The sequence below is a fragment of the Meleagris gallopavo genome, chromosome 5 (genome assembly GCF_905368555.1).
Source record: "Meleagris gallopavo chromosome 5, MGAL_WU_HG_1.1, whole genome shotgun sequence".
NCBI classification, from domain to species: Eukaryota; Metazoa; Chordata; class Aves; order Galliformes; family Phasianidae; genus Meleagris; species Meleagris gallopavo.
In genome coordinates this window covers 54144396-54169935 of record NC_139408.1, presented here as the reverse complement: position 1 = coordinate 54169935, position 25540 = coordinate 54144396, and the positions used below count along the sequence as shown (strand labels likewise).

Below are 25540 nucleotides of genomic sequence, written 5' to 3'. Positions count from 1 at the left end.
TTCCCCATCTGCACACAAGCTGCCAGGGAACAAGTAACCGTGGCTGTGTGTGGTTTTCTCGCCTAGGGTGACCTGGAACACATCTGCAAAGCCCTCCAAAGTAGTAGGAATGCGCTCCGTTAGGACATGATTCATCCTGCATACCGCATGGGTGGCTGCTCAGGGAGAATTTTGACATTTGCATAGGCAGAGACTTTCTGCTTCTCACTTGCTCTCCTATGCTCTGCCGGGCCGAGCTGGGGGCTGCACAGCCACAAGTCCCTCCTTTGGCTGCGAGGGATTCCCCCAAGTGGAGCCGACTCAGCAGCTGCTCCCCTCTGCACCTACGGGGCAGCAACAGGAGCTCACAGGAAAGCCTCGGATGGGTCAGCCAAGCTGAAGGATGGCTTCAGACCCTCAGCCTTGCCCCAAGCAAAGCTGGAACGGAGCTGCTGTCGGAGATCAATTAACTACTTGGAAACTGCAGCCGTCCCCCACAGGCAGGAAAATATTATTCCAGTCCTACTGCTCAGGCAAAACCTTTGCCATGCCAAAGGTAAGTGATACGAACAACAGGACTGAGTCACACACGCTGCTGCTGGGAAGGAAAAGTGGTTGGGCAACACCACAATTGTCTCCTTCTACCTTCGGGGAGCTGGATTTGCTGCGGCAGCTGCAGAGGAGCCACGGGGCAGAGAGGGAGGGATGTGCAGGGCTGGGGGGCCTCCAGGAACACCGTGAGCCACTGCTGCGTGGGGCGAGCAGGACGTGTGCTGCTGCTGGGATAGAATCTCCACAGATTCAGCAAATAGGGATTTACCTACCCAAAACCAAAAATGTCCTAACGTCAAGGAAGCTGCGAGTAAATACCGTCCGGTCCCAAGCAGTAGGTAAAAATGTATTATGACAGTATTTAATTAGGGCGTAAATTTGGTCTGAGACAGATTTAATACATGGGTTTCATATGAAATAGAAGATTTATGGTTTTTAATTTAGTATTTTTGAAGCAAAGTTACAGTCTGGAAAAAAAAACATTTGAATCACAAGAAGAGCTCATGCTACGTAGGGAGGCTTCACATCAGTTTTATGGTAAGCACAGGCATTCACTGCTGCCATCACCCTCACAGCGAGCCATTACAAGCACTGATCCTACCCCGATTGTTCTTTTAGCACAAAATCCAAAGATACTGTAGCTAAAGAGAAATATTTACACGAGATGTGTATAAATATAAAGTTTATTCAGTATAGTGTTTAGAAAAATAAGTTCACATCATCTCAGAATACAAATAAAACACTTAATTGTCCAGGCACAAACCCCTATTACAGTACAACAAACATACATACTTTAGATCTCTTTGGTTGGGTAATTAAGCACAGATATGTTTGATGATACTCTCTGGGTCGGCATCATCTAACAGTGCAGTAAAGACTTCTGATTATTCCCTCCTCCAATGCGTACATTCCGCTTCAATGTCTCATTTGTTGTAAGGCACAATAAACCCATATCACAGAAATAACTGGTTAGTTCTGGACAAGCAGTACATGCAGCAAAAGAACAAACATCCTCTGAATGTGAATCCCGAAAGTCAGAGGATTCACCCCCCTCCTTGAGTTCAGAAATGTAAGAAGCTAAGTTTAAATTATATGAAACGTAAAAGTAAGATATAAAACATCCTTCAAGACAGTAACTGCTAGGAGATACAGGAAGACTTCAGGTCTCCTTGCTTGTAAAATGCCATTCATTTTGCTTTTGGAGTTACAAAATTATTGTTATTTTTGTGATTTGAGATGCTGCCGGACCACAGACAACACAGGCTCCATGGCCCTGGGATCCTGCATGTTTGTTTCGTGCAGAACCAGAGGGATGTGCCCTACTGGTTGTCTGTCTGTCCTCGTTAAGAAAAGTGCACAGGCACTGGAAATCTACATACAGGAAAAGTTCCTGTGCACACGGGGCCAAATTCTGCCTTGCTTAATTTAACTGCAAGTTATTTCCATGAATCCATCCATTGTCATCATTGATCTCCTAAGGATAACAACAATAAAGACGGTTCCAGCCTTATTTCTAGAGAAAACAGCTTTCTAAATGCATCTTCCTGAATCCACAGGCAGGGTGAAACAATAAAAGGCAAGAGGTATTTGCTTGGATGGATTGGTGCCGTTCATTGCAACTGTCTGAGCATCGGCCTTGCGAACTGCTTTGTAGTGTCACTGCAAACTGGGCCAAATCCATCCCCGATCCAGCTCCAGTGAAATGAATGGACCACATTCTCAGCTGGTGTGAAATGACACGAAAGTCAGTGAACTGTGCTCGTTGATCCCAGCCAAGGAGCTGGCCGATAGATGTCCACGACTGATGTGGCTGAAATGTTCAATTAAGTCAGACCACAGGGATAATGCTGCAAATAGTCCAGACAGAGCATTTGATTCAGGATATTTCTGGTTCTCTGCTAAAGTCTGGTGAAACAGAGGCAGCTTAAATTAAAGGTAGTGAAGAATAAAGTTTTTTTTGTTTGTTTCTTTTTTTAGCACTCATGCTTTATAGGAATTTGCTTAAACTTTAAGCGTATTTTTCAAAGCTGAGTCTGGGACCAGAAAAGCAGTAGAATTTGGCAACGTTTCCTGTAAGATTTCCAGTGGACTTACAAGTTACAAACATACGTGAAGTTGAAATGATCCTTTATTCTCATCCACAGCGGGGAGGGAAGAGAAGTAGTAGTTGTGCTGGATAGACTTATCTTCCATTGAAACAACAGAACGTGACAGTAAGGACCGTCCGTGAGATTCAGATGCTCACTGCCATCAGTACCTGTGGGAGATGAGCATCCGTACCCCCTGAACACCATGTAAAATCTTCAGTTGGGAAACAGTGGAGCAATGCCTTATTTACAGCAGCTGAAGATCTGGCCCCAGATGCTCGATGGGGCTTTGTGTCCTGTCTATGTAGAGCAGTCAGCCTTCTTGCTTGAGGGCCGCATAATAAAAACCGACCCTTAATTTACAGTAGGAGTAAAACTACTATTTAAATATCTATTTTAGAAACACTGTACCGTGCAATGAGTCTTTATATTGTGCATATGTACCTGCAAAAAACCACGAGGTTCTAACTACATCATCTGGAGGGAATGACACTTATTTTCAGTGGGAGAAAGAAAGAGTAAAACATAATAACGAAATAAGTTACTTGATACCTGGAAGACGAATAGATTAATCTGACTTTGTCCCAAACCACTGCTTTTATATACATCCTCTGCTCCCACAAAAGAAAGGGAGGTCTCCTATTAGAAGTACCAGGCACCCCGAGATACGCACCACTGTAACAGCATACACAGTTTTCACATCAACTGTGCTGCAAAGCCATGGAATTCAGAGCCTCAGTAACACCACAAATGTAAGGGAGGAGAAAAAAAAAAAAAAGCAACATGTACTGGCATGACACCACAGTCTTTTCAGTTATGGAACCTGATGAGTTCAACATTTGACAGAGAGCTCTGAAATACACTCTAGCTTGCCTCTAGAAACAAGTCTGAGCTCTGCAAACCAAACGTTAAGCCCTGAACAACTCCCTCAGAGCTACGCATAGCTCCTGCTCTGTGCATACGTTCTCCATTAATACAGCAATACAGGTTCCTTTTTTTCCCAAGAAGTTGAGTAATTCATGCAGATCAGATGCAGATACTGTTATCATAATCATCATCTTTGTTTTGAGGGTGAAGGAGGGGTGGAAAACAAATTGTTCATGCTGGAGTCCAGCAAGGCACTCAGATAAACCACTGGAGCAGAGTTCTGCACCATCCGATTCCCTGCTCACATGGAGATCCCCTGAATGCCAAAACAAATTGTGCCAGGGGAACATATACATACATATATATATATATATATATATATATATATATATATATATATAAAACTCCATGCTCTGCTTGTGATAATCTCCACTTTAAAGCACTTGCCTTAAACACCCTTTTTGTTTGGGTGCACGTGGGGACAGCCAACTGCTCAGGGGCTGCTTCTGTTTGCAAAGCACCAGTGACTCCTTGCAAAGTGCAAGCCTCGCACGCTTGCTCTTCCCTTCCCCTGCACTTTTCCCTGCAACGTTCAAGACTCCAGCTTGCAGTGTAAACTGCAGCATTTACCAGCAGAGCTCAGCTCTGAGGTTTCACACGCTGCCTTGCAAACCATGCTGCATCCAATATAGTGCAAAACAACAGCAAGGATGTCTGTGCCATATGGGAGAAACCTTCATTCCTTAAAGGCTTTCCACAGAACCAGGTAATAACCAAGACAGAAACAGACTGGGATGTGCTCTCTCTATTCACTTTCCTGTCCACTCTTTTTGCCCAACCGATTTTGTGTTGGGCCTGGCGTGGAGTCCACAGAAGTTTAAGAAAAAATTTCCCATCGTCTTCCAAAGGCTTCGGCCCATGCCCCTGATGAGGACGAATACATGCTTTACCTACTGTATATATTCACATTAGAATAAGAAATAAAAATAAAACAGAAACACAAAGATAAACAGCATGTCGTTTTTATACATCTGCATTATTATTATTATTTTAAAGCTTAAGGATGTGCTTTTCCACGCTACAGAAGTTTCTCTGGAGGAAAGGTAAGGGCTTTTCCACCTGCCCACAGCCTGCCTGCTTGTGCTGTCCCTGAAGGAGAGCAGAGGGGTGAAGGGAGAGGACACCCATCCACAGCAGGCAGGGAGCAGGGCTGCTCCACAGACCTTCGGGGCAGCTGCAGTTCCCACCACCGGCCCCCGCCCTGCTTATTCTGGAAGGATTTATAAATCCACGCTTAAGTGCACTCCTGGATGGGGGCCTGCTTGCTGAGCAGCAGCTGAAGCCCTCCCACAAGGGCTGCTGGGCCAACGGCTGTGGGGAAACATGGGACTCCCTTCCCTGGCCTGCCCACCAACCTTCCACACTCGTCAGACCAAGGCCAGAGCCAAGATCTTTTCTCCTGCACTGCTCTGCCGTGGTCCCTCCGCACAATCCTCCTGCCTCCAGCTCCCTGCACCTCCATTCAATGTCACCCAGCCTGACCAAAAGACTCAACTCTTCCAAAAGAACTCAACTCTTCTTACTCGTGCAAGTAGGGACTCTGGGGTCAGCAGGGCTACTTGCAAAAGTAAGGCATCAGGATTCGGCCCTGAGGACGGAGATTTGCAAGTCAGTGTTTTTATTCCTCCTGCCACTGTGCTTTAGTAACAAAGATAAGGCCACTAGGAAGAAAGGCACATGGAATTCCATAAAAAATACACAAAGAAAAAAGGTTCAACTAATTTGCAAATTACTAACAAAACAAACAAAAAACCCCTGAACACAAAGACAGAGGGGGTAGAGACAGGGACCTCCTGGGTTTGTGAGACTGGGAGCTCATTTTCTAGTTTCAGTGTGATTAACATTTTACTTTTACAGTCTATTGCTTGAAAAACTACAAAAAAGTAAAACCTTGTCAGAAATAACTACGTTTACTTCCTGCTCAAACAATAAAAATAAATTAAACAGCCAGAAAACGTTTTCCTTTTCAATGCATTGTGTCTAAAGTGAAAGGGAACATAAACCATAAATAAAATCCATTGTACTAATTAAAAAAAAAAAAAAAAGTCTCCTTGATAAGAACTGAAACAATATTTACATTCATACTGGAGAGAAAGCTTCCGAGTTGCATAATTAGAGTTTCAGATGATGCTTTTTTGGTGCACTGACAAAACACTGTAGCACCTTGAAACCTGTCAACGTTTGATGTGAGATTTTTGGTATGAACACAAGCCTGCTGGGGGGAAAAAAAAAAAAAAAAGCAAACACACCAGTAACAAAATTAGTTAGGGTTTTGTTTTGTTTCTTAACCTCCAACAACAAAAAAGTAGCCTGTGAGGTATCGTCTAGAGTTCTTAAAAAATTTTTCAATGCCCACGGACTAGAAGTAAACAGCAAAAACAACTGCATCATTTCTACCTTTCCAGAGCAAGATTTTTGCTTTCTACCTACTGTTAGGAGTGTATACTTACTGTTGATAGTATGTTGCACTACAGAGAATCTAGTTACGTTATCAGCGCAGTAGCAGTAGCCAAACCTGTACCCATTTGCTTGGTACTTCCCCTGGCGTTTCCTTTCTCCTTTAATCTGCTTAAAAGAGAATACTGCATGCAAACCGAGTGCGGCAACCGAGACCCGTTGCCAGAGATTCCTCTGTACATCAATTCAGACCATTTAAATGTTCTTCTGTTTTCTTAAAAAAAAAAAAAAAAAAAAAAAACCAACAACAAAAAAGCCACTCCACTTGGTGCTTCTTAGGGCCTCAACAGGAGTCTTATCTACTGAAACAGAAAGCAAGAAACAAAATTATAAGTCTTGCATATCTTCATCCATCTGAACTGTCTGCAGTTTGGCAAGTTCCTTTTTGTCCGTTTCCAGTTCTTCACAAACCGTGTCAACCATGTTACTCATAACATACTTGGATTTTGAATCCAGCATCATTAAATTGCCAGTTGATTTGCTTTCCGAATTAGGCAAGAAATTCTCTTTGACGTCTGGTACAGCTTGCAGAACCAACCTGTGCTCTCGGACAAAATCCTGGTGTACTTGTGCAGACGGATGGCTCACGCGGTCGCCGGTCGTAAAAACGATTTCTCCAAGTGCGGGCTGTGCTGTAGAAATGGACAACAGATCTTGACTGGTAATGAGGGAGCAGTTCTGAAGAGTTGCATAGTTAGTGTTGCTGATAGATATCACGGTAGAGGTACTGGTTACGGGCGATGACATGGACTGGCTCTCAGAGATACCAGAGCTCAGCTCTGCAGCATTTAAAAGAGTCGGTGGCGTGAGGGAGAAATTATGTGAGGGCGTTACATTCACTAACGAGGAGGCCAGGGACTGCAGTCCTCCGCTAGATATATTTTCAGAAGACATGTTTACATTGAGTTGCGCGTTCTGACCGACCGGCATTAACTGAGAAAACACAAGGCTTCTTTCCAGTCCTTCCTGCTTGACGGATCCCACCGCCTGACCTGAATTGGGAACTGTATAAACGACGGCGCTCGGAGCGAGGGGGCTGAAGAAAACCTTTCCTTGTTGCACCGTCGAAGAGTCACTTGTGAAAGTTCCTCCATCTGATGTGCTAGAATTTACCGAAACGTTATCTAGGGAAAGGGAAACAAAAGAGAAGGAAACACAGATTACAGCTGTCAGAAAACTCTGCGGTCGTTTTGCTGAGACGCCTCGGCAGTCCTACGTTAGAAGTACATACACACAACATATTCCATGTGACACAGAAGAGCACTGTTTACAACAGGTGAGAAAAAAATTGGTAGGAAGAAATAAAAGCTTCTGTTAATAGAAACTGCATCTAGAAAGAGAAAATAAAAGTTGTGGTAAATTAGGTATCTTTCAGACTCGCTCTCATTAAGGAGCAAACAGTTCCTAGCCATGTGATTAAAACGAACGTGCTTTGGCCCTCACTAGCTGCCACCACTCGATTTCTATCTAAGAATAGAAGCATGAGAAGCTATTAAAGATAGTTCAGAGACAGATCACAACTTGTGTGTGGGAAAGCTCAGACACGTCACATAAAATACACCATTGCTGGGCAGAACCTACCCGAGTGAACCTGCAGGAGGAAAGTTCAAACAACAATAACCTCTACCAGGATAACTATGCAGTCAGCCAAGCACACAGACATATTGCCTTTCATTGTGCTTCATCACATATTGCTAGAAGCCTAACCCTCCTACACTGACCGTGTAGTGGTGTAAAGCCACCCCAACCACCCTCTCTGAAAGCCACTGGACTGCTTGGGTGATGTCCTAGATAAGCACAGCAAGAAAATCTGGCCAGACAAGATCTGAATTTGGTTCTACTGGACACACCATGAAAGTGGTCATTGTAACCATCCCGAAAATAAGATATGCTGGCTCTTGTGACAGGGTCCCCCTTTAAACATCTTTCACAATAGGTTTTTAATAATTGTAATTTTAAGAGGCTAAAGCTGGAGATAGTGAGATTTTTCATAAGAGCACTGAAGCATATGTCACCTCAGGTCCTCCTTAGGTCCTCATTCATTTCCACTTGTAAATCATGATGATCTTCTGGAAAACGTTACTTGTACATATAAACCAGAATAATAAATCTGAGGCAACTGGAAGTTACCTGGCAATAACGTATCATTTACTGTAGCTTACTCAGTCTGCAATGCACTTCACTTGGAATAGTGGGAGCTATTCATCCTTTTCATGTTGAAAAAAAAAAAAGAGAGAAAACAAAGCAGCCAGTGTGGATCTTGACTCTTCTCTGCACCAGATATACTGTGGATCAACCTCCTGATATTTTCAACCATGGGGAAAATGTTTAGAGAGTGACTTATTACGCACTTTGGACCTTCCCATTGTCCCATATTTCAGGAACACAAATTTCTTTCTCACTGCTGCCAGCTGTCAGCTTATGCCTTGGTGCACGTGGATTACACAGCTTTGTAATTGCAGGTGGTATTCAGACCAGTGTCTTATCTTTTTTAATCTTGGTTAAACTAATTGTCGACAACTTCCAGTGACAAAACTCATTGGAAAAAGTCATATTTTCAGCTCTTATGATTTTCTACCTGTTTAAAAAGCATTTGTGCAGCCTCAGTATTCCTATCTGTGCTGTTTTAACAGCAAAAAACAGTCAACTTCCTATAACTGAAATTAGCTAACAATACGATTACCAGTGTAGTACTCAGCAGTCCTGGAACTACAGCAATTCATTCAAGTTTAATCATTTTCATAACCAAAGATACAGCTGTTAATAAGTAACAAAGTCGTTCAGTTCCGCTTTGTATCTGAGCTGCTTCAAAATAATGAAGCAGAGCCACTGCTGCATTCCCTACGCTTCTTCCTGGCTGGCCAGAAGTCTCAGTGTATGGCATTGTTAAGACAAACCCTGGCAAACTCAGGGAGGAGCCTGCACACTTGGCACGTGAGCCTGTGATGACATATTTCCCTTGGACAGAGGGCAGTTTTACCCAAATCCCCCTGCACTTTCTATCTACAAGCTATTACATATTCCTATTGTTTTCCTGCAGTTTATTCATTCTTAATTATGGGATAGGAAGTGCATGAGTGCGACTTGGTTTTGTTGTGTCTATGGTCATTTAAAATTTATTTATGAAATTGTTTGGTTAAAAAACAAAAACCAACCAAAAAACCACCACAAGAACAACAACAGCAACAGTTTCCAGCTGCTGCAGTTCTCATTTTTATAAACTTTCTCATAAAAAAAAAAAAAAAAAGGAATTTAATGGCACACAGGGAGTATTTTGATTTACTGAAATGTGTGAAATTTACAAATTTCTGTAAAGACTGATATCACAGGCTTTGGGGAAAAAGCGTGGAATGAAGAGAGTGTAAAGCAGCAGACTTCCTTCCCTGCTCTTGATAAAGCAGTTCAGCTCTCACGTCACAGCCTACCTGTGAAAAGAATATACACGAAAGGAAAAGGGACAAATGATGTGAAGTGCTGTGTGTGGCTGGGGCCAGGACGTGAAAGTGCACTAAAGGAAAAAGCGTTATAGCTTTGTAATGTGTGCCCAACTCTGATTTTTCCTCACAGCCTTCCCTGTAACAAATAAAGCTTTTACCTTGAGAAGCTGCCACAGAAACAGGAGGCAGCTGCAGAGAAGAAAAACCGATGCTTCCGTTCAGCAACTGGCCATTTGTTCCTGAATTGGGGATCTGGACAATGCCATACTGGTTTATTTGGACAGGAGCAGTAAAAGTAACTACAGAGCCTCCATCTTGGGAAGCAACAGTTTGTGTGCTTTCCCTTTTCACTTCTGAGCTCGGTATCAATCCCGGGAAGGACACCGGTATGTTGCTGGGGCTGAATGTGTCTGCTGCTGTATTGGGGACTGAAGCCTGGAGGAGTTTGAAGTCCTTCACATCTTCTGAAGAAGATGACATGATGTCAGTGATGGACACCCCATTGCTCACAGCACTTGAAGTGGTTTTGGGTGAATTTAAAGTCACCGGCTGGGAAGCCCCCACGCTGAGTCCATTGAGAATGACACCGTTGGGTCCTTGAAGAAAAGAGCTACCATTGAGAAAGACAGGAGAACTACTGGCAGGCACGAGGTTCCCATTCAACAAGACACCAGATGAGCTCAAGGCTATTTTAGTGTTTCCAAGCTGCTGCATGTAGACGGGCTCCATGTGGCTGGGAAGGCTGAGGCTGGTGACTCCGTCGGACGAGCTAGAGAGCGGATGCGGGGATAAATCCTCCTGCCCCTTACTGGACTCATCCTCCGTGCTGGGGTTGCCGTCTGATTCGCTTTTGGGAAAGACGGAGAGATGACACTGTGTTACCAGAGAGCTCTGGACCAAAGGAGCCTCCCTGCCACGATATGGCTTGTGGGAGTAATTTCTATTTCCTACGTTTTGCCTTTAAAACGAGTCAAGGCAGAGATTTCTCAGTAAAGAACACATCAAAGCAGGGTGAAACTACTTTACAGACTCCTTGCTGACCAAGCCGGGCCCAGCCCTCTGTCCACCCGACAGAAGGTGCCCGCACGTGCGAAAGCAGCAACAGCAGCCATTTGGTACAGCGCTCCGCGGCAGCTGCGGGCCGGGAGGCTGCGGGAGAGGCCCCGAGAGGACACCCGGGGCAGCGCAGCCTCCAGGTGCCACCTCCGCCTTTTATGCGAAGGGAGAACCGGCGGCGGGGCGGCCCCGGGAGCGCAGCGCTGCGTTTTGCTCACTGACTCCACCGCCCTCCATCGCATTTTTCGCTCTTTCCCTCCCTTCTCCCCCCCCCGCCTTTGATGTGTCCCGAGGAGAGGGGGCCGCGCTGCACAATCGCGCCCTTGGTTGAGAAATGCCTTGGGGCCCTCTGCTTTTTTTTTTTTTCCCCTCCTTTTTTTTTTTTTCTTTTTTTTTTCTCTTTCGTTCTTTTTTGTCCTTTTTTTGTTTTTTTCCTTTTTTTTTTTCTCTTTTTTTTTTTCACTCCCCCTCCCTCCTTCCCGCGGAGGGAGGAAGGCATGAAGGCGGGCGGGAGGGGCGGCAGCAGGGAGGTCACCTCCACCTGCCCGAGCCCCCGCCGCGGCCCCACGCCCCGGGGGGAGGAGGCGGAGCGGGGCCGCGCAGCGCCGGGCGGAGCGGGGCGGGAGGGGGTGGGGGAGGACGGGGCCGGGCGGGAGGGCCGCGCTCCGCCGCCGCTCGGGCCTCGGTGCTTCGCCCCGTTGAAACCCGAGCGGGGGCCGCTCCCGAATCAGGTTTCAAAACAAGAGTGAGCGGCGGGACCCCGCGCGTCAATGATTAACTCTGTCAGGAGGGATGGTTAAGTTTAAAAGAAAAAAAACAGAAACAAAACAACAAAAAAAAAAACCAACAAAACAGAGAGGAAACAATCAAACAGCGCTGCCCCCCCCCCGCCCCTCACGCACCATACACACACACACACACACACCTCCCCCGCCTCACGCACGCAGAGACGGCCGGAAAAGTTGCGCCCGGGGGGAGTGCGCTGGGAGCGAGGGAGTGGGGAGGGGGAAGGAGGGAGGCCGAAGGTAAGCGCCATGTTTGCAAGGGAAGAAAGGGCCGGGAGAGGGAGAGACGGCGGCGGGAGAGGGGGCGGGGAGCGGAGCGAGCGCTCACCTTTTGGACTGCGTCTCGGACGGGTTGCGGTCCCGCTGGCGGCGGTTCTTGAACCAGTTGCTGACCTGCGTGAGAGACAGCCCGGTGATTTTGGCCAGGTTGCGTTTCTCGGCCGGCGAGGGGTAGCGGTTCTGCTTGTAGAGCTCCTTGAGGGCGTTGCGGGACTTCTCCTTGAAGCAGTACACCGTCTCCTCGCCGTCCCAGATGGTGCGGGGCAGGGGGTATTTCCTCCGCAGCCGGTACTTGTCCACCGCCCCCAGGGGTTTGCCCCGGGCTCGCTCCGCCTCGGTGTAGCGAGCTTTGTACCACAGCTCCTGCAGCAGCGGGTGGTTGGACGAGTCGAAGTTGTGGCTCTCCAGGATGCTGTAGAGCTCGGCGTAAATGCCCTGGTGGAAAGCCACCAGCGCCCGGGCTTTCATCAGGCTCTCGTTGCCACGTAGCAGATCGCTCGGGGGCAAAGACCACAGGAACCGGGCCAGGCGGTCCAAGTTGCCCCCCTGCTGCAGCGCCTCGCACACACACGCGACGTGGTCCGGGGAGAAAGCCAGGGGGGGCTGCGAGGAGGACGACGAAGAGGACGAGGAGGAGGAGGAGGAGGGAGAGGCGGCGGCGGCGTGGTGGTTCCGGGCCAAAAGTTCCGTGTGGAGCAGGACGGGCTCGGCGCTGCTCTCCTCCCCGGCGGCGGCTCCGTGCTCCATAGGGAACGGGGCGGCGGCGGGGGGGGGCGGCGGCGCGGGGCTCAGCGCGGCCGCTCCGTCCGGGGGCACCTTGCCGGCGTCAGAGAGGATTTCCATCACATTTTCCTGCTTGATCGTGATCTCGTCCGCGGGGGAGGCAGAAGACATGACTTGGTTTGTTTCTTTTTTTTTTTTTTTTTCCTCTCCCCTCTCTCGGTGTCCCCTTCTCCTCCTCTCCCCCCTCTTCTATCTCTCCGGAAAGTCCACTCCTCCTCCTCCTCCTCTCGGCCGGCTCTAGCCGATCAGGTTTCCTCCCGGCCACGCAATAACCATTAACGAGAGCTGCTATAGCAAAGTAGTGTAAACGGGCTCCTCTCCGCGGCTCCCCCCAACGTGACTCCCGGCCCCGCCGCAATACTATATGGCACCGCAGCCTGCTGGCCCGGCCGCGCCCTCCCATTGGCTACGCCGCCAAGGGAGGGCGGGGACTCGCGCGTCGCCATGGCAACTGTCAATCAAACGGCCCCGCTCTCCTCAGCCCCCCCCCCACTCCCTCCTCCCTTCACCTGGAGCCGCGCGGCCCCCTCTGCCCATTCTCCTCAGTTTCCCGTCCCGCGGGGCCAGAGGTGGGAAAATAAAGCTTTTCTCCCCGCGCTGCGGCACCCTAGAGGCTGGTTGTAAGGCGCGGAGCCGCTCGGAGCGGTTCGTACCGGCCCGGCCCGGCCCGGCCGTGCGCCGTGCTGAGAGCTGCGGTGCGGAACGCGCGGGGTGGCGGGCGGTGCCGGGGGGCCGCTTTGGAGGCGCACCGGGCGGCGGAAGGCGGAAGGGAGAGGCGAACAGCCAGAAGAGGAGGAGGAGGAGGAGGAGGAGGAGGAGGAGGCGGTGGCCGCCATGGACGAGCAGGGCTGCCCGCGCTGTAAGACCACCAAGTACCGCAACCCCTCCTTGAAGCTGATGGTCAACGTCTGCGGGCACACGCTGTGAGTGAGTCCCGAGGGCTACGTGGGGGCTGCCGGGGTGCGCTGGGGGCGCTGGGGCCGGGGAGCGACCTGGTGTTGAGCGGGGCTGTCGGGCTGCGGCCGGGCGAGGATTCGAGGTATGGAGAGGAGGGAGGAGAGGGAAACGCGTTTCTGGTCGATTTAAAGGTTTCTCGGTTGTGTTTAGCGTTCTGCTTGGGTGACTGAGAGAAAAAACACCTTTATGTATATATTACCCCGTGCGTTCTGAATGAGTAATGCTTTATCTGAAGGTTCGGTGCTGCTTTTAACGTTGGGCAATCTTCTGCTGAGCGTGTGCTGGCGGTGCTGCTCCAGTACATCCCTTTTGCAGGAGGGAGGTCCTTACCGATGTTGTTCCTGTCTCCCAAAGCTGAACACGTGGGTAATTCCCGCTGCTGGCTGTACTTGATGTAAGCACTGTGTGGTCTGAACACGTGCACTTATGGATCTGGAGGTCTTCCTCAGGTTCTGGGCAAGTTGTAAAGGTGCTGTTCTAAATTCTTTCTAGATATTCATGATAGAAACTCCCATGCTGCAGTAGCAATCTGTTCTGTTTTTTTTTTTTTTTTTTTTTTAAATCTTTTTAATATATCTCTCCATTTGTCCCATTACATAAATGTTAGGGCAATATGTATGTTTCAGACAGCCTAAAAAACCCTGTATGCTGATGTGGTAAGTTATCAGGATGTAGAAACTGGATTGCAACAAGGGATTTATGTTATATTGCTTAGGGATGAAAAGAAAAAAAAAGGGGGGTTGTTTTAATCCCTTTCCCTGATCATGTCTTATATGTCCATGCACACACCTTTCCTGCCACCAGGGAAGCATGTGGGAGGACAGCAGATGCTCTCCTGGTGGTGCTACTGTAGGAGGAAGAGGTAGCAGGAGTGTCCCTTTGGTAACAGCAACGCTGGCTGTGTGGAACTGCAGCATTAGCTCAAAATTAGTTCAAAAGGTAGCAGCTGATTTAGGTGTGGCTGTGCAGTTTGAAAATGATGATTCTATCTATTTTCTTTTCCAATGGAGATCAAAGCACTTCTTGACCTTCTGCTTTCAAGCTTTAGAGCCACTTCCAGCAGAGGACAGCGTGTTTCAGTTTGCTCTCCTTTGGTTCTCAATGTTTTCTTTTATAGCTGAGTTTTTCTTGAGAATATCAGTTATATTTTGTGCTATCCTGGGTCCAGCTTGTTTGAGGCCGATGTTCCTGCCTGGCTTTTCTTGTTTCTTCCTAGCTGCTTTCCTCAGTTCTTATTCTTTGCTCTTCACATCTGGAATTGTTATCTCCATGGCCAAATTGGTGGTCTGAGCTCTTGCAGCCTTGGGCTCGGACAGCCTGGGTATCTGCAGGTGGAAAAGAACTGTGCAGTGCCCCTCAGCCTGACTCTGCCTGGATTCAGAGAGGTTAGTCCCTCCTTTGCCTTCTCAGTACAGAGGTACTGCAACGGGGATCCACAGCCCTAAAGCATATGTGCATGAGGGTGAAGTTGAAGTCACTGTGTAGGTAGGATTTGTGTTTCTTTACCTCTCTTGTAAGAATTTTTAATCTTGATGTGATTCAAGTGGGTCGCTTTTCTTCTGCAGTAGCCTTCTAGTAACCCCTTTGAAGTGGTGTTTTTAGTATTACAAGCACTTATTTCTGTATGCTATTACAAAAACCTCCATGCTTGAAGCTGTTTCTTGGTAATGGCTTGCTACATGTTTTTTCTCTAAAATAAAGGTAACTGACTTCTTCCTATAGGATTCTAGGAATCTCTCAGTACTTCATTATGTGCTCTTTTTTTTAGTTTGTATGAATGTTAATTGATGTGTCAGAAGTCTCACAAAATCAAAACTATATTGCTTCAAGTTGATGTTTCCCTGTCTGCATTGCTCTTCTGTCGTTGAAGGAAATTCTGTTCCCCTGATACGGTTTGTTCTTACATTGCATGTTGGTTCTTAACTGTGTTGTTACCTGAAATATGCAGCAGATGGGTTGCTTGGCAGCTCACGTATTCCAGCATCATCCCAGGGATTGATGGCAACCCTGACCAACCTGTGCTACCGTGTGTGTTTGGTTTCCTGCTTTGTAGGAGTCACTGCTTGTCTCCTTCAGGCTGCTGGAAGCTGAGGTGTGGAGCAGAAATGGTCTTTGATAGCTGCCTATGTCGGTTTTTGTAGGGTACACATTGTTACGTTGACCAGAACTGGAAACCTTGAAGTACTCTTTTAATGCAGTAATGCCTCAATACTGTCCATAGGTGAAGATTAATAAGTTCCCTGCAGAGCTGTATTGCCTTAATTGTCTTTGTTTGACGTTTGCTCAGGAGTTTTGAGGCAATTGCTCTGATGTGTTTCCCAGTTTTGGCTTGTGTTCTTGTCATTCTGTGCTGACGGGTTTCATTAGCCATTTCCTCTGACCTGAAGGCTGATGCAGTGAACTCTCTGAATGCTTTAGCATTACCTGTTAGGGATGGTGTTAACACACTCCTACTTAACTGCTCTTTCCTTCACTGCATGTGTTCTGAAGGGATATTTTGTTACCTACAGGTTGTTTCTTTCCTAATGCTTTGGCTTTTCCTGGTTTAATAATTGTGCTGTTCACCTTAAGTCACCTTCAGTTATTTGAAGTTTTACAAAAGGGAATACATGCAAAATCTGTTGAATTTCAAGTCATTAAAGAGCTTTTGCCTGCTATAGGGGCCTGCTTTGCAGGGGAGCTAGACTTGGTGTTCTCTGGAGGTCCCTTCCAGCCCCTACAATTCTGTGATTATACTTGGCTGAGATGGTTCATCAGACAATTTCAGATTTTCTGGCTTTCAGATAGCTTGTTCCTTTATTGTTAGTTCACTTTCTTTATTTTGTGGCTGTTCTGTCCCCCTGAAGAATAGCAAGTGGTGCCTTTTCCTGCTTTCTGGAGGAAAGGAGGTTGGAAGGAGGTTGGAAGGAGTTGGAAGTTTCTGCTTTTACTTTCCTAGCTAGTTCCTCCCCTTTGCTTAGAATGAAACTATAAGAGGCTTCCTTCATAGCTTTTTTTTTGTTGTTGTTGCCCTATTTCTTGTGTAAACAAGGTTAATCTCAAAGTATTTGAGAGCTTGTTGGGCAATGTTTGTCCTGTTTGCTCCTCTTTTTTTTTTTTTCTTGGCAGATGCCTGCAGTGAAGGTCCTCATTGCTATAAAGTTTGTGCTTCGGCCATTCTGTTGTTCATCCTTTTCCCTTTCCTCATTTTGCTAATATAAATCTCTGGAGTAGATTGTATGTGGTCTTGTACCTATTTAGCCTCTCATCTCTCTTTTACTGTGACCTAGGCCCTGTGACATAGCACCTATGGATGCAGGTAGCATCAAGCACAGTGACACAGGCAGATAGGCAGAGGAGGGAGGAGCAGCTTTCTCGTAGCACCATATGTTTGCCATGCTGAGTTCTCCTGCGGCCAGGGAGCTCTGGAATGTGCTTGCATCCACTGGTGGTAGGGGTCAGAATACTGATAAGCACCTTGGTGCTGTAGTGGAGATAAAGGGTAGCCAGATGAGTGCAAGAGGATAAGATTGGACATTCAGTCTGTGCTGTAAACATCCTTCAGGTTGAGTTGCCGCTGCAGTTCACTCTGATGGAACCATGCCAAACCCTACAACTATGGGAATATATGGGGGGGTATTTTTTTTTAGTATTTTCCTTAGTTATTGCTGCTTGACCAAAATAACAAAAAGTGTAATACCATATGTTTTTGGCATTACTGTAATGTTAAATAAGCCTTTTCCACTATAAATCTTCCCTGTCACAGGGAGGGCGGATGATAAATTAGCAGTTAAAAGTTGTTCTAAGGTGGGACTTAGTATGGAAATGCTCAGTTCAAGAATAATGAATGTCTTTTTAAGTTTATTTTCTTAAGTATCACAGGGGTTCAAGGCATCACATGCTTGGCTTTAAAGATGCTTTTGCTTAGGGGAAAGCGTGTCTAATTATGGAGCAGTGCTTGATTAAAGTTCTGCAATGCATTAATTTCTAAGGTGAGGTGGTGGCTTTGCCTTCTTTTTAAAAACTCACTTTGAAGAATTGTCATGCGTGCACAAAGGCTTTTGAATGCAGTTTTTGATTTTTCAGATTCCTAATGTCTTTTCTGAATACAGGGATGCAGTTGCGTGCGTGCCAGTGCAGTTGCAATCCACCTGGCTTCGAGACCGAATTATCTTTTATTCAATCTGCTTGAATTTCATGGCCTATGCTGAGTTTCAGGGGGCAGGTTAAGCATATCCCGGTGATTTACTTACATAAAGAGGGAAGGAAGTGCGTCCACCAAAAACTACATTAAAAGAATGTTGAGGTTGTTACCGCAAACAGGGCAGGGTAAAGACATTTACTGTTGGCTGTAATCTTGGACCATATGGTCTCCAACAATCAGACACAAAAGTCTTATGTAAAAAAGCAGTTAATTGGGGCTGCTGGTTCTGCTTTGTTGTCCTGCTGCCTGCTACAGGGAGGGGGGGAAACTGGTGTGTAAAGCTCCTTTGGGGTCAGCGGGGCTGCTCCAGCTACCTGTGACCTATCCCAACTGGAGGGAGGAAGCGTGGATGTCTGCAGACTAACAAAAGCACAGAAACTCCCTTTTCCCCCCCGGCGTTGTGCTGTCTCTGCAAAGTGTCCTTCCCGTGCTTGACAGCTCTGGGAGATGGGTGTGGGCACTGGAACAGCCTCTGCAGAAAGCTGATATCTTGCTTTCTGCTCCTGCTTTCATCCCTGTCTTGTGTTTGCCTTTGTTCATACACGGCTGCAATATTAGATGGTCGTTAATGATTTTGCTTGATAATAAACTTTTCTGCTGTTGTCTTCCTGTCCACGAGAGCCTTATGGAAAGGTGTCTAGTCTCTTCATTAAAATTGATTTTTTTTCTCCTTTTCCCAGAGGGAGACTTGTTTATTTCTCAATTAATTTGTTAATAAGGCTCCAAAATGAAGATGGTGTAACAACGCTTAGGATCTCTGGGCCCAGCTTTGTATCGCTCAGGGGAGACATCAATTCAGTAGGTTGTGTTGTGGGGATTCTAATCTGCCCCGCACCCTGTTATGGCTGTTCCAGGGATTCATTAGGGGGTAAGTGCATCCTCTGAGAACTCTAATTGCAGTGCTAACGGCTGCTAAAATGAAGAAATAGAGGTTTCATTATTTGCTTGTTTATTTTAATGCTAGGAGCACTTGGAGTTTTGCGGCTGTCAGATTCACCAGGAGTTGAAAGTATGAGCATCCCCAGTGAATTCAGCAGAGTGGGATCTTATGCCAGCACTTGGGGCTGGAGTCATTGGAAAAAAAGTTTGGAATCTCTGTGTTTAATCTCCTTCCAAGTGAAAGGGTCGCTTGGCCTCCTGCTGCATTCTTCTCTGCAGTGTGGTTCAAGAAAATCAGTCTTCTGGGGTGGAGGGGGAAGCCCCAGAGGTTGTGGAAAATAACATAAAACTGTACTTAAGCCAAGTTAAGTCTGAAGAAGGCTAATTAGGGGTAGGTAGTGAGGATCTGTCAGACCTGTAATTTTAACCTAAGCATGTGGGAATTAAGTGCTTAAATACATATTTGAGTTTTATTCAGCAAGTTTTTTCTTCCTAAATGAAGCATCTTAAATACAAGATGCAGAAGCTGTTGTATTCCGGGCTGTCACTTGTTCCCTAGAAGTTTGCTGTGTGGTATATTTGTTTTTTTAAGGCCTCTGGTTTTTCTACTGAAAAACTAGATAAGATGCTTCATTCTAACTACTTCTTATGGATGAATTGGGAAAATCATAATGGAGCTTTTCACTTGGATGTGCCACAGGAGGTTAGGTTGGCTGACATTTGTTTGAAATAACAGCACAATCAAAGCCTATCTGCGTCATCAAAGAAGACAAAAAGGTGATTTATTTTTTAGCTGAATATAGTCCCTCAGAAAGAGGTTTTTTTTTTTTTTTCCTCCTGATTTTTTTTCTTCTTTTTTTCCTAAGACCTGGGTTGAAAAGGACCACAATGATCATTTAGTCTCAACCCCCCTGGTACGTGCAGGGTCACCAACCAGCAGCCCAGGCTGCCCAGAGCCACATCCAGCCTGGCCTTGAATGCCTCCAGGGATGGGGCATCCACAGCCTCTCGGGCAACCTGTTCCAGTGCCTCACCACCTTCTGGGTGAAAAACTTCCTCCTAATATCTAATTTAAACCTCCCCTGCCTCGGTTTAAAACCATTCCCCCTTGTCCTATCACCATCCACCCTCACAAACAGCTGTTCTCCCTCCTGTTTATACTCTCCCTTCAAGTACTGGAAGGCCACAGTGAGGTCTACCTGGAGCCTTCTCTTCTCCAAGACAAATAATCCCAGTTCCCTCAACTTTTCTCAAGGTATAAAGATCTGAGTCGCCTTTCTTTGTCTTTTTGGAGTTATTCCTGTTTTTATTAATTGAGACTGATCCATCCCATGACTCTTCTGAAGCCTCTCCAACTTAGTCATAGGTGGTGGTTAAATCATTGCTGAAATACCCAAGAGGTTATTTCCTTCTGCCATCCAGTTTTGACAGTGAATATCTGCTTTTAAATTTGGCTCTAGATTGTGGTCCAAATACTTCTGTTGAAATGATGTTAAAAATACATTAATTACATTATAATTCAAGCTAATAATTCTGTGGGTTTGTGAGGAAGAAGGACATTTGAGTTCTCTGTTGTTGCCTGAACTCGAAAATCCTAGTAGGTGATATGCATAGATTGAACAGTTAGGAAATTAAGCAAATATCTTCCTGAGTTATGAAAGTTACATGTCTCAGATAATACTAAATTGTTAGGAGAGCAGAATTGAAAAGACCATCTTAGAACACTGAGAAGTTGCATTCCTGTGTTCTTTGTCCGAGGCATTGGTTTCTTGTTACTTTTTTGTTCCAAGGACAAGTGAAGGTGAAGTTTGAAGTAAGGCTGGGTCAGCATTTTGGAAATTGAATTGAGTATTCCAGTGTTCAGATCTCCCTAGGAAATTAAAAAAAAAAAAAAAAAAGAAAAAAAAAAAAGAACCTTCCCTGATGATAGCAGAATGTGGGACAAGCTGCTGAGCTTGTGTTGTGGGCAGTTAGGATTCACATCTCCAGTTCCCTTTTTGATTTAATGACTTGCAGGAAATGGTGGGTATTTCTTCACAGAAGGGCTGCTCTGATAGTTATTATAGTCATAAGAATTGATGCTAAGGGTGCACTGAGTTTTGTAATGAGATCTGCTGGGTTTTGCTTTTTTTTTTAATATATTTTTTTAATGTTTTGCAATAATTATTTGTGACAAGATCTGATCTAAGAGCTTCACAATAGTTCCTGCTGTACCTGACAAAATCAGACTTTTCTAGCTAAGATCATCTTTTGAGGCCCTGGATACAATGTTCTAAGTTGTTCTTCCTTTGCAGTTGTATATAACATTCATGGGAGGGAGAACGTTCATGTTCAGGAAAGAGAACAGGATGCCTCTGCCACAAATGAATGATCAGCAAATAATCTGGTTTCATGGCAGTTATGCTTCAAACTGGGAAACACGTAGGTAATTATTTTTACTGTTTTACTGCAGTGCTGCTCCAATGAATAGCACAAAGGTTAAATATATGTCTGAGCATTTGCAGAATCCTAGGCTTAATCTGAGCATGTTGATTCCTTAAAGTTACAGAGAAAGATAAGTGGTTCTACTGAGAGCTGGAAAACAGTGGGCTGCACTGGAGGTGCTTTTTAAGAAGCAATGTTCAGGTCAGAGTTCTCAAGTCCTAAGAACGTTCCGCTCCCTAATTTTAGTAATGCCAAGCAGTGTCAGCAGGCTGTCCGTTTGTGCCCAGGTTACGGAGAATTTCTGATTCTCCTAGACAGCAAAACTGAAGGGAGCACTTTGGCTGATTCTGACACCTTCAAACCTGGGGTCAGCATGGGAAGTCTGATTGGACTGCAGGTTTGGCACCAAGATTTGTTGCGTCGCAAGAACTGCTGACAGTGCCAGGTTGAAGGAGGAAGACCTTGCTTGTTCCAGGCAAGTACGGGCAGACACACGTGTGGTGCCTTTGTCATCCTTGCTGGCAACGTGTCATGTGTACGTCCTATAAAAACTGGTGTCTTCATGGAGATTAGGAGCTGAAAAGTCTATATGTATAACTAATGACTGGATAATCTTTAACGTGAGTATACGAATAGCCTTGTGTAAAGAGAAGGGTTCATGTTGTTCTGAGAGTAGCTGTCTGCAAGCTTAAGAAGATTGCAAACCCTCAGTCTTTACGCACCCTGGATGGCATTGGGAAGGGCTGTCAGTGGTGGTTGTGTAGTCTGATAACTCTGTGACTGATTTGCTGTGGCCTGGAGATGAGAAGTTGCCTTTAAATCCTCCAAATCCCCTTGTTCCAGAGAAAACAAACAAAATCCACATCCTGAGAAAGGGGACGTTTAAGACTGAGGGCAATACCAGGATGATGTGGTGTTGCTGTGAATGTCGTGAGCCAGGCAGCATTGGGGCAGTTTGGAAGCTGGAGAGGCCCGTGACAGTTGAGCTTAGTCTAGAATTACTGTATTTGTTTGAATCTTCTTGTTTCTAGTCTTCCAACAAAACCTGGCCTAAAGTCTCATTAAACAAATCCTTGTTTCTATTCTGTCTGTTTGGTTTTGTGGAAAGGTGGCATAGGATGGAAATGCAGATGTGTCCAGAGCGGGCTGTCTCCATGTGGGCAGTGTGTCAGTGGTGCGTGAGTGCAGCAGCCCCCTGCAGACCTGTTCCTTAGGATGAAATTGGGGTATGCACATGGGTAACTTTGCTGCTAAGTGAGAAATTTTGGAAAGTTCCTTCTCTTTAGCAAAGAATGTGTCTGGGAAACATCTCATGGCTCTGGGGAAACCGCAGTGTTTGTAGAGGAGCTGGAAGGGGAGGGTGACCAGCCCGACCTTGTGGCAGTAAGTGAAACACAAATGCAGAAGGAGATCTTGGTTGGGAAAGGAGAACGACTGCATGAGGATCTTAGGGAAGTGACCTGGAGTGTGTGACCCCAATACATTGCTTTTCCTTTGTGGGGTTGCAGCAGCACCCAGCATTTGAGGAATGCTTTGCAGAGTCCTGGAGCAGCCAAATTCCCAAAGCCCCACATTTTTCCAGGGGCTCACCTGCTGCTCAGGCTGCCCTGCAGAAGTACAGCCTGCAGAAATTCTCCTGCACTCCCTGGGAGCTGTGCTTTGAGCGGAGGAAATCCTACAGAGCGCTAATGCTAATCACTCTCAAATCAGAAATGTGAAATTTGGGCATGCTTCAGGCATTATGTCGGCTTAATTTCCTTAACTGGTGATGTGAGGGTAATAGTGCCTCATGGTGATTTTTGAGGAGGTCAGTTGCTAAATGCTCACTGTGCATGCCAAGGAAAACTGGAGAGGAAGGAAAAAAAGTAAACTTGTTGAAACGGGGTTTGAATGGGGAGAATAAACAAGGATAAAATGACATTGTCTGCATGCACATTGGTTGAATGTCGTCTCTCTGGAGGGCTGGAAGAGGTGGCAGTCCTGGCAAGCTGAAAAGAGCAGCCCTACAGCTCAGCTTCTGGCAGGCAAGCACATAGCTTGAAGGGGAAAAAGGCAGCGCTCTGGCCGTACGCTGTGCAGGAGTGACGTGGCACGAGGCCTCCAGCCACTGCCTGGCTGGGCGGCAGCAGGCTGATGGATGCAGAGGGGAGCAGCCTGGCTGCCTCGGCCGGCCTTCTGAGGGAGGGGGTGACTGCGGGGAGATGGAGTGCATTTCTATCAGTGCGTGTGACCACCAGAGGGATCAGACCACTGGGATTTTCTCTTCCACAGTTTCTTTCTGCATTCTTCCATGCAGCTTGGTTATGGGTGGTTTACATACAGAGATTTTAATTGTCTGACGTGAGAGAATTATAAATTAGACATGGTCTGACCTATTTATGCTCTGTCACAGGTCGACTTTTTTTTTTCTTCAGTCTGGCAAAACAAATAGGGCTGTATTTATGACTGTGATGCAGCTTTATGTTTCTACTTGCACACGTAAGTCTTGATTTCCATAACTCGTGGTATTTCTCTAAGTGGGTACCTCAGAGGTAACTGCATCATTAAACAAGAACCTGCACAGCGTGTGTTTTCTGTGAGTTGGATCAGTTGGATCCCATTTCCAGAGTTCTAGTGGTTCCCTCCTTCTAGAGCTTCAATGATATAATTGGTGGAGGATCTGAAAGTAATCATTCATTGAATGTAATGGACCTCCACCTCTTTCTCTTACACCTAATTAGTTCAGTATTTTATTCTGATATGGGTTTTAGCGATGGTGGAAAGATGCAAAGTTGCCTGAAGGAGAGTTGCCCCAACCAATGTCTTTCTACCACACGTCCTTCCTTCACAAATATAGAAGCAGCTTTATCATTGAAAATTTAATGAAGCTTTCATCAATACAGTGCAGTGCCTCTACTTTCTCTGAAACGTATTCATTTTTAATGAGCTTCAAATTCTAATTTCAGATAACAGGAACAACTGAATATAACCATAAATCTGATTTGTTTGTGAACAACGTGTCCCATGTCATTTACAATTTGTGAAGTAGCCATTGATGACTGGTGTGGTGAAGCGTGGGAGGGGCTGTGCATTTCAGCTTCAAGCAGCTGCTATTTAAATCAGCTTTGGACTACGTTTAGAAGCTGGTTTAAATGGTTTGTTTCAGACCTCTATTTTTTTTCATAAAAATCAGCCCCGGGAAACAGAAGCAGTGACCTTAAAGCAATGAGGCTGTTGCCTGAGTGATATTTCAAAGTATTTCTGCTTTGTAGTTTTTCTTCCTCCCCCCTCCATTAGCAAGCCTAAGGTTAAAAAGTACAATAGTGGGAAAATTCTTCATATATATGGCTGAGCTGGTACTACTGAGTGAAATACAGAATTGTGTATAATGAATTGCAGAAGATGGAAAGAGTCTAGGAATAGCTGTGAAAGTATCCTGCAGCACTGCGCAGCGTCAAACGAAGGATTGCTGTGAAACATCAGATCTTGTTGTGCTGCTTGGCTTGGCTGGAGGAGCAGCACAGCTCCTCGTGCTCCCACTTACCAGGAGTGGGGCTACAGAAAAGGTGGCATTGCTCTGCATTTGGTATGCAGTGACCACAGCTATGAGTGCATGGTTACATTTTCCATTAGAATGGGAAAACGTTAACGCTAAAACACTGTTTTGATCGGGTGAAAATGCTTTACTGTTCTATCTGCATTATTTAATTTATGATCCTTTTATTGTTTCTCAAAATCATAATTGACATTTACCCATTAATATTTAATTTGCTTTGGAGGTTAATTGCAGAAAAAGGCCATATATAATACAATGCTTTCGAGTACAGAAACATAAAACATAATAACCAGAAACATTTGCTATTACACATATTACTGCCTTTGTAGTAATACAAAAGGAGGTGCAGAGAGTAGCTTCTGCTCCACCTTCTTTCTCAGCAGTATCAATTTTGTATTTTGTGTATATATATATATAGTGTGTGTGTGTGTGTATGTATATATATATATAAAATCAGAGTTATTTTAGTGCCACAATAAATTTACTGCATGCATTGCATGTTTGTATCCTGATTGCTCTTGGTTGTTCTGAATATCTTGCCTTAGTTTATTTGATACCTTACAGTATCAGGGTTAGTTTGGGTGGTCTCCTGTGTTGGTTTTTGTTTTTCCTTAATCTAACATTTTATGCACGTTTTGACAGCATCACAAATGAAACATGCTGATGTCTGCCAAACATATTACCTGGATGTTCTTTCAGGTAGGGATAGCAACCCCAGAATTTCCTTCTATCTGTAGGACTGAGAGAAGCTATGGCATCATCCCTGCCTTGTGCTGCTCGCTGCCTGCCATCAGCACAGGTGTCAGGGAGCCTTGTGGCTGTCATCCCCAGGCAGTGGGGACAGGCAGGGCAGGAGTGGCCTGGCTTCTGGCTTCTGCCTCCCCAGCCAGCCCCGTCCTGCTGGGATGCAAGCCTTTGCCAGGGGAAGTTAAGCAATGCAGCACAGCCTGCGGTCTCTGCAAGACCTGGCTCTGATTGTTTCCTGGTCCCTAGAGTGTATTCCAGCAAGAATATGGCTTTTTTTTACCTTCTGAATACTGCCCTACATGATTTGTAAGGCTTTCAGAGACTCTTGCCTTAATGGAAGAGGTCTGGTTTGCATGATCTGATGTATCCTGAACTGGGAAGTAAACTTGTTCCAGTCTGCTCCAGGCATTTTATGGAGCAGTGTCAGACATGTATCAATGATGGACGTTTCCACTAGAAACTGATTGGTTTAT

At 45.8% G+C, this 25540-nt stretch overlaps 2 protein-coding genes across 6 annotated transcripts in view; one reads left to right on the top strand and one right to left on the bottom strand.

The window, feature by feature from the left end:
- Positions 1-1196: 1196 nt before the first annotated feature.
- SIX4 (SIX homeobox 4) lies at positions 1197-12825 on the bottom strand. Its single transcript, XM_010712126.4, has 3 exons — positions 11609-12825; positions 9598-10286; positions 1197-7126 (listed from the first exon to the last, which is right to left on the bottom strand). Exons 1-3 carry the CDS (start codon positions 12451-12453, stop codon positions 6330-6332), a joined length of 2331 nt encoding a protein of 776 aa, XP_010710428.2. The 5' UTR covers positions 12454-12825; the 3' UTR covers positions 1197-6329.
- The window catches only part of MNAT1 (MNAT1 component of CDK activating kinase), a 115870-nt gene continuing 102651 nt past the window's right edge, over positions 12322-25540 (top strand). Inside the window, exon 1 of one of the 5 annotated variants that reach the window (XM_085225815.1) lies at positions 12322-12459. Coding sequence is in view for 3 of the 5 variants with exons in the window: in XM_085225811.1 (XP_085081937.1) it covers positions 13513-13661 (149 nt within the window). In the remaining 2 variants the exon portion in view is untranslated. Of the gene's footprint in view, positions 12460-13029; positions 13270-13497; positions 13662-25540 lie in introns of those variants that run through there. The other 4 variants (XM_003206785.5, XM_085225812.1, XM_085225814.1 and 1 more) reach the window with 4 other exon arrangements.